This window comes from Centropristis striata, chromosome 7, assembly GCF_030273125.1.
Source record: "Centropristis striata isolate RG_2023a ecotype Rhode Island chromosome 7, C.striata_1.0, whole genome shotgun sequence".
NCBI lineage: Eukaryota > Metazoa > Chordata > Actinopteri > Perciformes > Serranidae > Centropristis > Centropristis striata.
In genome coordinates this window covers 921948-935640 of record NC_081523.1, presented here as the reverse complement: position 1 = coordinate 935640, position 13693 = coordinate 921948, and the positions used below count along the sequence as shown (strand labels likewise).

The 13693-nt window shown below is 26.4% G+C and overlaps 1 protein-coding gene across 1 annotated transcript in view; it reads right to left on the bottom strand.

The window, feature by feature from the left end:
• bmp2k (BMP2 inducible kinase) overlaps nt 1–13693 on the bottom strand; it is a 67034-nt gene that overhangs the window by 47489 nt on the left and 5852 nt on the right. The window contains 8 exon segments of the mRNA XM_059336578.1: nt 595–718; nt 3379–3437; nt 3634–3729; nt 5328–5421; nt 5517–5567; nt 10617–10696; nt 10831–10921; nt 12892–13005. Of these exon segments, the coding sequence (XP_059192561.1) occupies nt 595–718; nt 3379–3437; nt 3634–3729; nt 5328–5421; nt 5517–5567; nt 10617–10696; nt 10831–10921; nt 12892–13005 (709 nt within the window).

Genomic DNA, 13693 nt, shown 5'->3' with positions numbered 1-13693 from the left:
TTTACATCTATTTGTTGTCATTTTGTGTTTTTTTTTGTCATTTTTGCATCTATTTTTGGTTGTTTTGTGTCTATTTCGATAATTTTGTGTTATTTTCTGGTAATTTTTACATCTATTTTTTTGGTTGTTTTGTGTCTTTTTTTGGTCATTTTTACATCTATTTTTGGTAATTTTTGCATCTATTTTTTTAAATAATTTTTTTGGTCATTTTTACATCTATTTTTGCATCTATTTCTTTATAATTTTTTGTCTTTTTTGGTCATTTTTACATCTATTTTTTGGTTGTTTTGTGACTTTTTTGGTCATTTTTACATCTATTTGTTGTCATTTTGTGTTTTTTTTTTGTCATTTTTGCATCTATTTGTGGTTGTTTTGTGTCTATTTCGATAATTTTGTGTTATTTTCTGGTAATTTTTACATCTATTTTTTGGTTGTTTTGTGACTTTTTTGTTTATTTTTTACATCTATTTGTTGTCATTTTGTGACTTTTTTGTTCATTTTTACATCTATTTGTTGTCATTTTGTGTTTTTTCTGAGCAGAAGCAGAGAGTCAGTCTATGTGACGTTAGATTAAATGGTTAATTTGTTTCTCACCTCGATGGCCGAAGTGCAGCGAGTACTCGTAGAGCTTCTTGAACTCGGCTCTGATGTCCAGCATGTCGATCTCAGAGCGGCTCACCATGATCCGGATCAGAGTCGACTCGTCTGTTCCTCCGCCCTGAGAGGAAACAACAAGATTAACAAAACAGAAAACAAACACACAAACAATTCTGTCGCAGGGCCAAGTATGAAAAAAAGATTTACAAGGTACAAAGAGGTTTACAAGATTAAAAGTGGCAAATCTGTGAGAAAAAAAGTTGCAGGTTTACAAGGTTTAAAGAGGCAAATCTACAAGGACAAAAGTTGCAGATTTACGAGATAAAAAGTGATAAATGTGCGGGGAAAAATTGCAGATTTACAAGATTAAAGTGGCGAATCTACGAGAAAAAAAGTTGCAGATTTACGAGTTTAAAAGTGGCAAATCTACGAGAATAAAAGTTATAGATTTACAAGATTAAAGTGGCAAATCTGTGAGAAAAAAAGTTGCAGATTTACGAGATTTAAAGTAGCAAATCTACGAGAAAAAAGTCGCAGGTTTAAAAGGTTTAAAGAGGCAAATCTAGGAGAAAAAATGTTGCAGATTTTCTGAGATTATGAGTAAATCTACAAGGACAAAAGTCGCAGATTTACGAGATAAAAAGTGATAAATGTGCGGGGGAAAAATTGCAGATTTACAAGATTAAAGTGGCGAATCTACGAGAAAAAAGTTGCAGATTTATGAGATTAAAATGGCAAATCTACGAGAAAAAATCGCAGGTTTACGAGATAAAAAGTGATAAATGTGCGGCGGAAAAATTGCAGATTTACAAGATTAAAGTGGCAAATCTACGAGAAAAAATGTTGCAGATTTACAAGTTTAGAGTGGAAAATCTGTGAGAAAAAAGTCACAGATTTATGAGATTAAAGTGGCAAATCTGTGAGAAAAAAGTTGCAGATTTACAAGATTTAAAGTGGCAAATCTACGAGAAAAGTTGCAGATTTACAAGATTAAAGTGGAAAATCTGTGAGAAAAAAGTCACAGATTCATGAGATTAAAGTGGCAAATATGTGACAACAAAAGTTGCAGATTTACGAGTTTAAAAGTGGCAAATCTACCGAGAAAAAAGTTGCAGGTTTACAAGGTTTAAAGAGGCAAATCTACAAGGACAAAAGTTGCAGATTTACGAGATAAAAAGTGATAAATGTGCGGGGAAAAATTGCAGATTTACAAGATTAAAGTGGCGAATCTATGAGAAAAAAAGTTGCAGATTTACGAGTTTAAAAGTGGCAAATCTACGAGAATAAAAGTTATAGATTTACAAGATTAAAGTGGCAAATCTGTGAGAAAAAAAGTTGCAGATTTACGAGATTTAAAGTAGCAAATCTACGAGAAAAAAGTCGCAGGTTTAAAAGGTTTAAAGAGGCAAATCTAGGAGAAAAAATGTTGCAGATTTCTGAGATTATGAGTAAATCTACAAGGACAAAAGTCGCAGATTTACGAGATAAAAAGTGATAAATGTGCGGGGAAAAATTGCAGATTTACAAGATTAAAGTGGCGAATCTACGAGAAAAAAAGTTGCAGATTTATGAGATTAAAATGGCAAATCTACGAGAAAAAAGTCGCAGGTTTACGAGATTTAAAGAGGCAAATCTACGACAATAAAGGTTGCAGATTTACTAGATTAAAGTGGCAAATCTAGGAGAAAAATGTTGCAGATTTCTGAGATAAAAAAGTGATAAATGTGCGGGGAAAATGATGATATGATAAAATGTTATGTTGTGATGTTGTATTTTTTCTTAATCGTATCGTAAGTGTTTGTATATGTATTTTGTATATTGTACGTATTTTTTATTTTTATTTTTATTTATTTATTTTTTTGTTTGTTTTTTGTTTTTGCTTTTTTGTTTGTTTGTTTTTTGTTTCGTAATTCTCTGCTTTTTTACATCATGGCCAGGGGACTACAGATGAAAACTAGCCTTCTGGCTAACTCTGGCTTTTTTAACCATGTATAATCATGTGTTTTATGAAATTGCACTGTCCCCTTTTTAAAAAAAAAGGAAAAATAAATCTACAAGAAAAAAAGTTGCAAATTTACTAGATTAAAGTGGCAAATCTACAAGAAAAAAGTTGCAGATTTACTAGATTAAAGTGGCAAATCTACAAGAAAAAAGTTGCAGATTTACTAGATTAAAGTGGCAAATCTACAAACAAAAAAGTGCAGATTTACTAGATTAAAGCGGCAAATCTACAAGAAAAAAGTTGCAGATTTACTAGATTAAAGTGGCAAATCTACAAGAAAAAAGTTGCAGATTTACTAGATTAAAGTGGCAAATCTACAAGAAAAAAAGTTGCAAATTTACTAGATTAAAGTGGCAAATCTACAAGAAAAAAGTTGCAGATTTACTAGATTAAAGTGGCAAATCTACAAGAAAAAAGTTGCAGATTTATTAGATTAAAGTGGCAAATCTACAAGAAAAAAATTGCAGATTTACTAGATTAAAGTGGCAAATCTACAAGAAAAAAGTTGCAGATTTACTAGATTAAAGTGGCAAATCTACAAGAAAAAAATTGCAGATTTACTAGATTAAAGTGGCAAATCTGCAAGAAAAAGTTGCAGATTTACAAGATTAAAAGTGGCAAATCTGCAAAGGAAGGCCATCTATACTAAAAACTGCTCATTTACTTCAGACATTTGATCAAAACGTCTTTCTGCTGAACAGTTCAGCATCATTTATGCATATTTTTTCCTTTATAATAATCTTACAGTGAAACATATGCAATAAAAACAATATATTCACCTTCATGCAGTAATAGAGACGCTCTGCAAAGTAGGCCGGCACGCTCTTCACACATTTCACTGCAGAAAAAACCAACATTTATACAAAGATATGTTCATATTAAATGTTAAAACGTGAACAGTTTTGTTGGTAAATATCTACTTTTTCCTCACGATTCTGTCCACAAACGTTCGGCCATACAGTGTTAATATAATATATATAATATAATATATATAATATGATATAATATGTCAGAATGAAAGAGTTAAAGCTGACCGATGGCCAGCAGCAGCTCCTCCAGGTCTCCTGAGATCTCTCCCTGGATGCTCTCCTGAAGAGTTTTCCCGCTGATCTTCTTGTATTCAACAAGAGCTGCAAGAACCAAAAATCATCACTTTTTATTTAAAATTCTACTATTCTGCTAAATCATTTTATCCAAAGAGAAAAAGAGAGGTGAAAGGCTGTAAATGAGGGGAACAGTAGCGACAAAAAAAAATTAAAATGAATGCAAAGAGGACAATAAAAACAATGTAAACAAAATAAATTGTAAAATAAATAAATAAAATAAGGGGGGACAATAAAATAAAAATAGATAAAATAAAATAAGGGGAACAATGAAATTAAAAACAAAACAAATAAAAATAAATAAATAAAATAAAGGGGGGACAGTAAAATAAAAATAAATGAAATAAAAATAAATAAATACAATAAATGAAATAAAATAAATGAAATAAATAACAAATAAATTAAATGAGGGGAACAGTAAAATTTAAATAAATAAAATAAGGGGAACAATAAAATTTGAATAAATAAAATAATTAAATAAAATGAGGGGAACAATAAAATTTGAATAAATAAAATAATTAAATAAAATGAGGGGAACAATAAAATAAAATAAAATAAAATAAAATAAAATAAAAAATAAATAAGGGGAAGAATAACATAAATGAAATAAATAAATAAAATAAGGGGGGCAATAAAATTTAAATAAATAAAATAAAATAAATAAATAAAATAAGGGGAACAATAAAATTTAAAACAAAACAAACAAAAATAAATAAATAAAATAAGGGGGGACAACAAAATAAAATAAAAAAGGGGAACAATAAAATTAAAATAAATTAAATAAGAAGGACAATAACATTAAAAACAAAACAAAAATAAACAAATAAATAAAATAAGGGGGGACGACAAAATAAAATAAAAAAATAAAAAAGGGGAACAATAAAATTAAAATAAATAAAATGAAATAAATAAATAAAATAAGGGAAACAATGAAATGAAAATGAATGAAATAAAACAAATAAATAAAACGAGGGGAACAATAAAATTAAAATAAATTAAATAAATAAATAAAATAAAGGGAACAATCAAATTAAAATAAATGAAATAAAATAAGAACGACAATAAAATTAAAAACAAAACAAAAATGAATAAATAAATAAAATAAGGGGAACAATACAAATTAAACAAATAAAATAAAATAAATAAATAAAATAAACAAATAAAATGGGGGGGGCAATAAAATTAAAAACAAAACAAAAATGAATAAATAAATAAGGGGAACAATACAATTTAAATAAATTAAAAATTTTTTTTAAAATAAATAAAACAAAGGGACAATAAATGAAATGAGGACAATAAAAACAATGTAAACAAAACAAGTGATAAATTAAATAAAAATGAATAAATAAAGGGGGGGGGGGGGGAGACAATAAAATTTAAAACAAAACAAACAAAAATAAATACATAAAATAAGCGGAACAATACAATTTGTAATAAAAAAGTTGAAGTAGACAACCAATAAAATGAAAATGAATAAAATAAATAAATAAAATGAGGGGAAAATAATAATAAAATTAAAGCACAATATCTTAAGACATAAAAATGAATGTCTTTCTGATTATTGTAAATAATAAGAGCTTTATTCCAGTCGAAATGTAACAGAATAAAGTGACACCATGACGTACTCCGTCTGAGCTGCGGGATGCTTCTCTGGCAGAGGATTTCAATGAACTTTGACTCATCGGTGCCCCATTTCTTCTCTCCAGCCTCGTAAAGAGTCTGGAGACAGAAACACAACATACATATATAACATAAAGAGAAAATATAAAAACTATTCCTCTATAAAACAAGTTCAAACGAGCTTCATGCGTCACCTTGGCGTCTTCTTTCGCCTGATCTTCATCCAGCGTGGTCTCCCTCTCGCCCTGCAAACAGAAACAGCATTTTAGACCAATAAGCATCCTCATTTTACTCATTTATTTTACTTTTTAATGTTATTGCTATCCCCTCATTTTATTTTCTTATTTTCGTTTTGTTTCATCATTATTTTTATTGTTCCCCATTTTATTTATATATCTATATATATATATTTCATTTTATTTATGCATTTTATTTCATTTTATATATTTTAATTTTATTGGTTCCCTACTTTAACTTTTTATTGTCCCCGTTATTTTATTTATTTATTTATTTATTTGTTTTGTTTTGTTTTATTTTTATTGTTTCCCCTCACTTCTATTTATTTCAATATTTTTAAAAAATGTTTTTTTATTCTCCTCATTTTTTAAAAATATTTTTGTTTTAATTTTATTTTCCCCCTCATTTAATGAATGAATGAAATTTAATTTTATTTTATTGGTTCGCTATTTTAACTTTTTATTATTCCCTTTAATTTATTTATTTATTTATTTTTAGTTGTTTCTCCTCATTTTATTTATTTAACGATTTTTTTGATTTACATTGTTTTTTATTCTACTCATTTTATTTATTTATTTTATTTTTTAATGTTATTGCTATCCCCTCATTTTATTTACTGATTTTCGTTTTGTTTCATTATTATTTTCATTGTTCCCCCTCATTTTACATATTTATTTTTGTTTATTGTTTTTCCCCTCATTTCTTTCATTTAAAGATTTTTCTGTTTACATCACTTTTATTCTCGTCATTTTATTTATTTATTTATTTATTGTAGATATTTTGTTTTAATTTGATTGTTCCTTTTATTTATTTGTTCATTTTTGATTGTTTTGTTTCCATTTGTTTTTATTTTTATTATTTCACCTCATTTTAATTATTTAACGAGGTTTTCATCCTCCTCATTTTATTTATTTATTTATTTCATATATTTTGTTTTAATTTTATTGTTCCCCTCATTTTATTTATGCATTTTATTTCATTTTATATATTTTAATTTTATTGGTTCCCTACTTTAACTTTTTATTGTCCCCGTTATTTTATTTATTTATTTATTTTTGTTTTGTTTTATTTTTATTGTTTCTCCTCATTTCTATTTATTTCAAGATTTTTTTAATTTTTTTTTTTTTTATTCTCCTCATTTAATAGATTTATTTTAAATATTTTTGTTTTAACTTTATTTTCCCCCTCATTTAATAAATGAATGAAATTTAATTAAATTTTTTTGGTTCGCTGTTTTAAGTTTTTATTATTCCCTTTAATTAATTTATTTATTTATTTTTAGTTGTTTCTCCTCATTTTATTTATTTAACGATTTTTTTGATTTACATTGTTTTTTATTCTACTCATTTTATTTATTTATTTATTTATTTTTTTAATGTTATTGTTATCCCCTCATTTTATTTATTGAATGATTTTTTAAATATTTATTTATTCTCATTTAATTAATTAATTTTAAATATTTTGTTTAAATTTTATGTTCCCCACTTTAGCTTTTTATTGTTCCCTTTATTCTATTTCTTTATTTATTTTTTTATATTTCTTTAATATTTTTTTATTGTTTCCCCTCATTTTATTTATTTAAAGATTTTTTTCATTAACATTGTTTTTTTATGCTCCTCATTTTATTTATTTAAGGATTTAAAAAATGTATTTACCTCTTTTCTTGATTTATTTTGATTATTTTGTTTTAATTTTATTGGTCCCCTCATTTAATGAATGAATGAATGAATGAATGAATGAATGAATGAATCAATCAATCAATCAATCAATCAATGGAATTTATTTTAATTTCATTGATTTGCTAGTTTACCTTTTTTTTGCTTTATTTATTTATTTATTTATTTATTTATTTATTCATTCATTCATTTATTTTTGTTCCCCCTCATATTATTTATTTAAAGATTTTTTTTAATTTATATTGTTTTTTTATTCTCCTCATTTTGTTTATTTATTTGGGATATTCTGTTTTAATTGTATTGCTCCCTTTATTTTATTTTATTTTTTAAATTTTATTAATTCCCTACTTCTACTTTGTTATTTCAAATTTATTGTTCCCCTTATTTTATCTTTTTGTTTTTGTTTGTTTAAGATTTTTCTGTTTATATTGTTTTTATTCTCCTCATTTCATTTATTTTATTTACTTTCATTTTATTGGTTCTCTACTTCAACTTTTTTATTTCAAATTGCATTATTCGTCTTATTTTATTTATTCATTTATTTGTTTGTATTGCTTCAATTTTTTTTATTTATTATTTAAATGTTATTGTTCCCCCAATAAAAAAAAAGATTTATTTAATTCAAATTGTATTGCCCCCCCTCATTTTATTTTTTTTATATGTTATTGTTCCCCTGATTTTATTTATTTATTTAATATATTTAAATTGTATTGTTCCCTCTCATTTTATGTATTTAATTTATTTGAATTTTATTGTTCCCCTTATTTTATTCAATTCATTTTATTTTAATTTAATTGTTGGCCCTCATTTTATTTACTTATTTTATTTTATTTTAATTTTATCATTCCCCCTTATTTTATTTTTTATTTTAATTGAACATTCTTGGTGACCCTATTTTATTTATTTATTATTTTTATTTTTTATTGTTCCCCCTAATTTTATTTATTTAAAGATTTTTTTATTAACATTGTTTTTATTTCCCTCATTTTATTTATTTATTCTTTTTTTTCATTGTTTCCCTCATTTTATTTATTTAATTTATTTTATATAAATTGTATTGTTCCCCTTATTTTATGTATTTATTCTTATATTTTCGTTTGTCTTGTTCCCCTTATTTTATGTATTTATTCCTATATTTCTGTTTGTATTGTTCCCCTTATTTTATGTATTTATTCTTATATTTTCGTTTGTCTTGTTCCCCTTATTTTATGTATTTATTCCTATATTTCTGTTTGTATTGTTCCCCTTATTTTATGTATTTATTCTTATATTTCTGTTTGTATTGTTCCCCTTATTTTATGTATTTATTCTTATATTTCTGTTTGTATTGTTCCCCTTATTTTATGTATTTATTCCTATATTTTTGTTTGTCTTGTTCCCCTTATTTTATGTATTTATTCCTATATTTCTGTTTGTATTGCTAGCCTTATTTGATGTATTTATTCCTATATTTCTGTTTGTATTGCTAGCCTTATTTGATGTATTTATTCCTATATTTCTGTTTGTATTGCTAGCCTTATTTGATCTATTTATTCCTATATTTCTGTTTGTATTGTTCTCCTTATTTGATGTATTTATTCCTATATTTCTGTTTGTATTGCTAGCCTTATTTGATCTATTTATTCCTATATTTCTGTTTGTATTGTTCTCCTTATTTGATGTATTTATTCCTATATTTCTGTTTGTATTGCTAGCCTTATTTGATGTATTTATTCCTATATTTCTGTTTGTATTGTTCTCCTTATTTGATGTATTTATTCCTATATTTCTGTTTGTATTGCTAGCCTTATTTGATGTATTTATTCCTATATTTCTGTTTGTATTGCTAGCCTTATTTGATGTATTTATTCCTATATTTTTATTGTATTGCTAGCCTTATTTGATCTATTTATTCCTATATTTCTGTTTGTATTGCTAGCCTTATTTTATGTATTTATTCCTATATTTCTGTTTGTGTTGCTAGCCTTATTTTATGTATTTATTCCTATATTTCTGTTTGTATTGCTAGCCTTATTTGATGTATTTATTCTTATATTTCTGTATGTATTGCTAGCCTTATTTGATGTATTTATTCCTATATTTCTGTTTGTATTGCTAGCCTTATTTGATGTATTTATTCCTATATTTCTGTTTGTATTGCTAGCCTTATTTGATGTATTTATTCCTATATTTCTGTTCGTATTGCTAGCCTTATTTGATGTATTTATTCCTATATTTCTGTTTGTATTGCTAGCCTTATTTGATGTATTTATTCCTATATTTTTATTGTATTGCTAGCCTTATTTGATGTATTTATTCCTATATTTTTATTGTATTGCTAGCCTTATTTGATGTATTTATTCCTATATTTCTGTTTGTATTGCTAGCCTTATTTGATGTATTTATTCCTATATTTCTGTTTGTATTGCTAGCCTTATTTGATGTATTTATTCCTATATTTCTGTTTGTATTGCTAGCCTTATTTCCATGCTTTGCTCCCTGTTTAACACTAACGCTGCCTGTCACTTCCTCGTCGTGTCGTTAAAACCAGCAGAACTTGTTTTTCTTCCTTTATGTTTAATAATTATGATAATTACATGAAGATCTGCTCTTTGTTTCTCTCACGACACCAACACAAACATTTCTCAGCTGCTCCTGTTTATACATGAATAGATAGATGTTTATGTATATATATATATTTATATATATAGACTGTTTATGTGTATATATATACATACATACATATATATATATATATATATAAAGACTGTTTACGTATATATATATATATATATATATATATATATACACATATATATGTATATATAGACTGTTTATGTGTATATATATATATATATATATACATATATATAAAGATATAGATGTATATGTATATATATATTTTTATGTATATATATATATGTATATATTGATTTTTTTAGTCTATATAAATGTATATATAGATGTATGTATAGACTGTTTATGTATATATATATGTAGATGTATATGTATATATGTATATATGTATATATATGTATAGATGTTTATGTATATATATATATGTAGATGTGTATATATGTATATATGTATAGATGTATATATATGTATATATGTATATATGTATAGATGTGTATGTGTATATATGTATATATGTATATATGTATAGATGTGTATATATATAAGTATATAAGTATATACGTATATATGTATATATATGTATATATGTATATATATGTATATATATGTATAGATGTGTATGTGTATATATGTATATATGTGTATATATATATATATGTATAGATGTGTATATATGTGTATATATGTATATATATATGTATAGATGTGTATGTGTATATATGTATATATGTATATATATGTATAGATGTGTATGTGGAGAGAGACCTCAGCCAGGATGAGCAGTGCGTCTCCATAGTCTCCAGAAACTTCTCCCTTCAGGTCAAGGGTCAACTTCTTCTCTGTTTCTGTGGAAGAAAACACACAAAACCAACTCACGACTCTGATTCTGATTCTGATTCTGATTCTGATATTTGAATAGAAAACACAGAACCAGACACTGACAATAAGTGAAGAATGTCAGTTTAATTCTAATATTTACCTTCCAGATAAACATCAGTGAAAGCTTTGATCTGTTCGTTGGTTCTGGAGGCCAAAATCTCCGTCAGGACGCAGTCTGAGGTCCCAGCCCCCTGAAACATTATTATTATTATTATTATTATTATTATTATATCATTATCATCATTATCATTATCATTATTATTATTATTATTTATATTATTATTATTATTATATCATTATTATTATTATTATTATTACTATTATATCATTATTATTATTATTATTATTACTATTATATCATTATCATCATTATCATTATCATTATTATTATTATTATTATTATTATTATTTATATTATTATTATTATTATTATTATTATTATTATATCATTATTATTATTAATATTATTATTATATCATTATTATTATGACATAATTATTATTATTATTATTATTATATTATATCATTATTATCATTATTATTATTATTATTATTATTATTATTATTTCATTATTATTATATGATTATCATTATTATATTATTATTATTATTATTATTATTATTATATCACTATCATTATTATTATTACTATATCATTATTATTATTATTATATCATTATTATTATTATTATTATTATTATTATTATTATTATTATTATTATAGAGTAAAATAAAGAGTAGAACCTGATAGAAACAGGATGAATAGAGTAAAATAAAGAGTAGAACCTGATAGAAACAGGATGAATAGAGTAAAATAAAGAGTAGAACCTGATAGAAACAGGATGAATAGAGTAAAATAAAGAGTAGAACCTGATAGAAACAGGATGAATAGAGTAAAATAAAGAGTAGAACCTGATAGAAACAGGATGAATAGAGTAAAATAAAGAGTAGAACCTGATAGAAACAGGATGAATAGAGTAAAATAAAGAGCAGAACCTGATAGAAACAGGATGAATAGAGTAAAATAAAGAGTAGAACCTGATAGAAACAGGAGGAATAGAGTAAAATAAAGAGTAGAACCTGATAGAAACAGGATGAATAGAGTAAAATAAAGAGTAGAACCTGATAGAAACAGGATGAATAGAGTAAAATAAAGAGTAGAACCTGATAGAAACAGGATGAATAGAGTAAAATAAAGAGTAGAACCTGATAGAACAGGATGGATAGAGTAAAATAAAGAGTAGAACCTGATAGAAACAGGATGAATAGAGTAAAATAAAGAGTAGAACCTGATAGAAACAGGATGAATAGAGTAAAATAAAGAGTAGAACCTGATAGAAACAGGATGGATAGAGTAAAATAAAGAGTAGAACCTGATAGAAACAGGATGAATAGAGTAAAATAAAGAGTAGAACCTGATAGAAACAGGATGAATAGAGTAAAATAAAGAGTAGAACCAGATAGAAACAGGATGAATAGAGTAAAATAAAGAGTAGAACCTGATAGAAACAGGATGAATAGAGTAAAATAAAGAGTAGAACCTGATAGAAACAGGATGAATAGAGTAAAATAAAGAGTAGAACCTGATAGAAACAGGATGAATAGAGTAAAATAAAGAGTAGAACCTGATAGAAACAGGATGAATAGAGTAAAATAAAGAGTAGAACCTGATAGAACAGGATGGATAGAGTAAAATAAAGAGTAGAACCTGATAGAAACAGGATGAATAGAGTAAAATAAAGAGTAGAACCTGATAGAAACAGGATGAACAGAGTAAAATAAAGAGTAGAACCTGATAGAAACAGGATGAACAGAGTAAAATAAAGAGTAGAACCTGATAGAAACAGGATGAATAGAGTAAAATAAAGAGTAGAACCTGATAGAAACAGGATGAATAGAGTAAAATAAAGAGTAGAACCTGATAGAAACAGGATGAATAGAGTAAAATAAAGAGTAGAACCTGATAGAAACAGGATGAATAGAGTAAAATAAAGAGCAGAACCTGATAGAAACAGGATGAATAGAGTAAAATAAAGAGTAGAACCTGATAGAAACAGGATGAATAGAGTAAAATAAAGAGTAGAACCTGATAGAAACAGGATGAATAGAGTAAAATAAAGAGTAGAACCTGATAGAAACAGGATGAATAGAGTAAACTGACCTTCATGGCTCTCATCACCTGGTGACAGTCGAAGACGGCCGGCGGCGTCACCAGAGAAACCAGCAGGTCCTCAAAGTCTCCACTGGTGTCTCCACTCAGGTCCTCCTGCAGCGCCTACACAGACACACACACACACACACACACACACACACACACACAGTCACACACACACAGACACACACACACACACACAGACAGACAGACACACACAGACAGACACACACACAGACACAGACACACACACAAACACACAGACACACACACACACACACACACACACAGACACACACACAGACACAGACACACACAGACAGACAGACACACACAGACACAGACACAGACACACAGACACACAGACACACACACAGACACACACACACACACACACAGACACGCACACAGACACACACACAGACACACACACAGACACACACACACACACACACACAGACACAGACACACAGACACACACACAGACACAGACACAGACACACACACACAGACACAGACACACACACACACACACACACACACACAGACACACACACGCAGACACAAACACACAGACAGACACAGACACTCAGACACACACACAGACAGACACACACACACACACAGGTAATTTTATGCGATTTAAAAACAAATATTTTGTCAGATATTTTTGTTGTTATCATTATATTTATCCAAACAAATTAACCTTTAGTTGAACCAGACATTAAAACACTTATGTTCATTTTTACATCTATTTTTGGTCAAATTGTGCCTTTTTTAGTCATTTTTACATCTACTCTTGTTTTTGTGT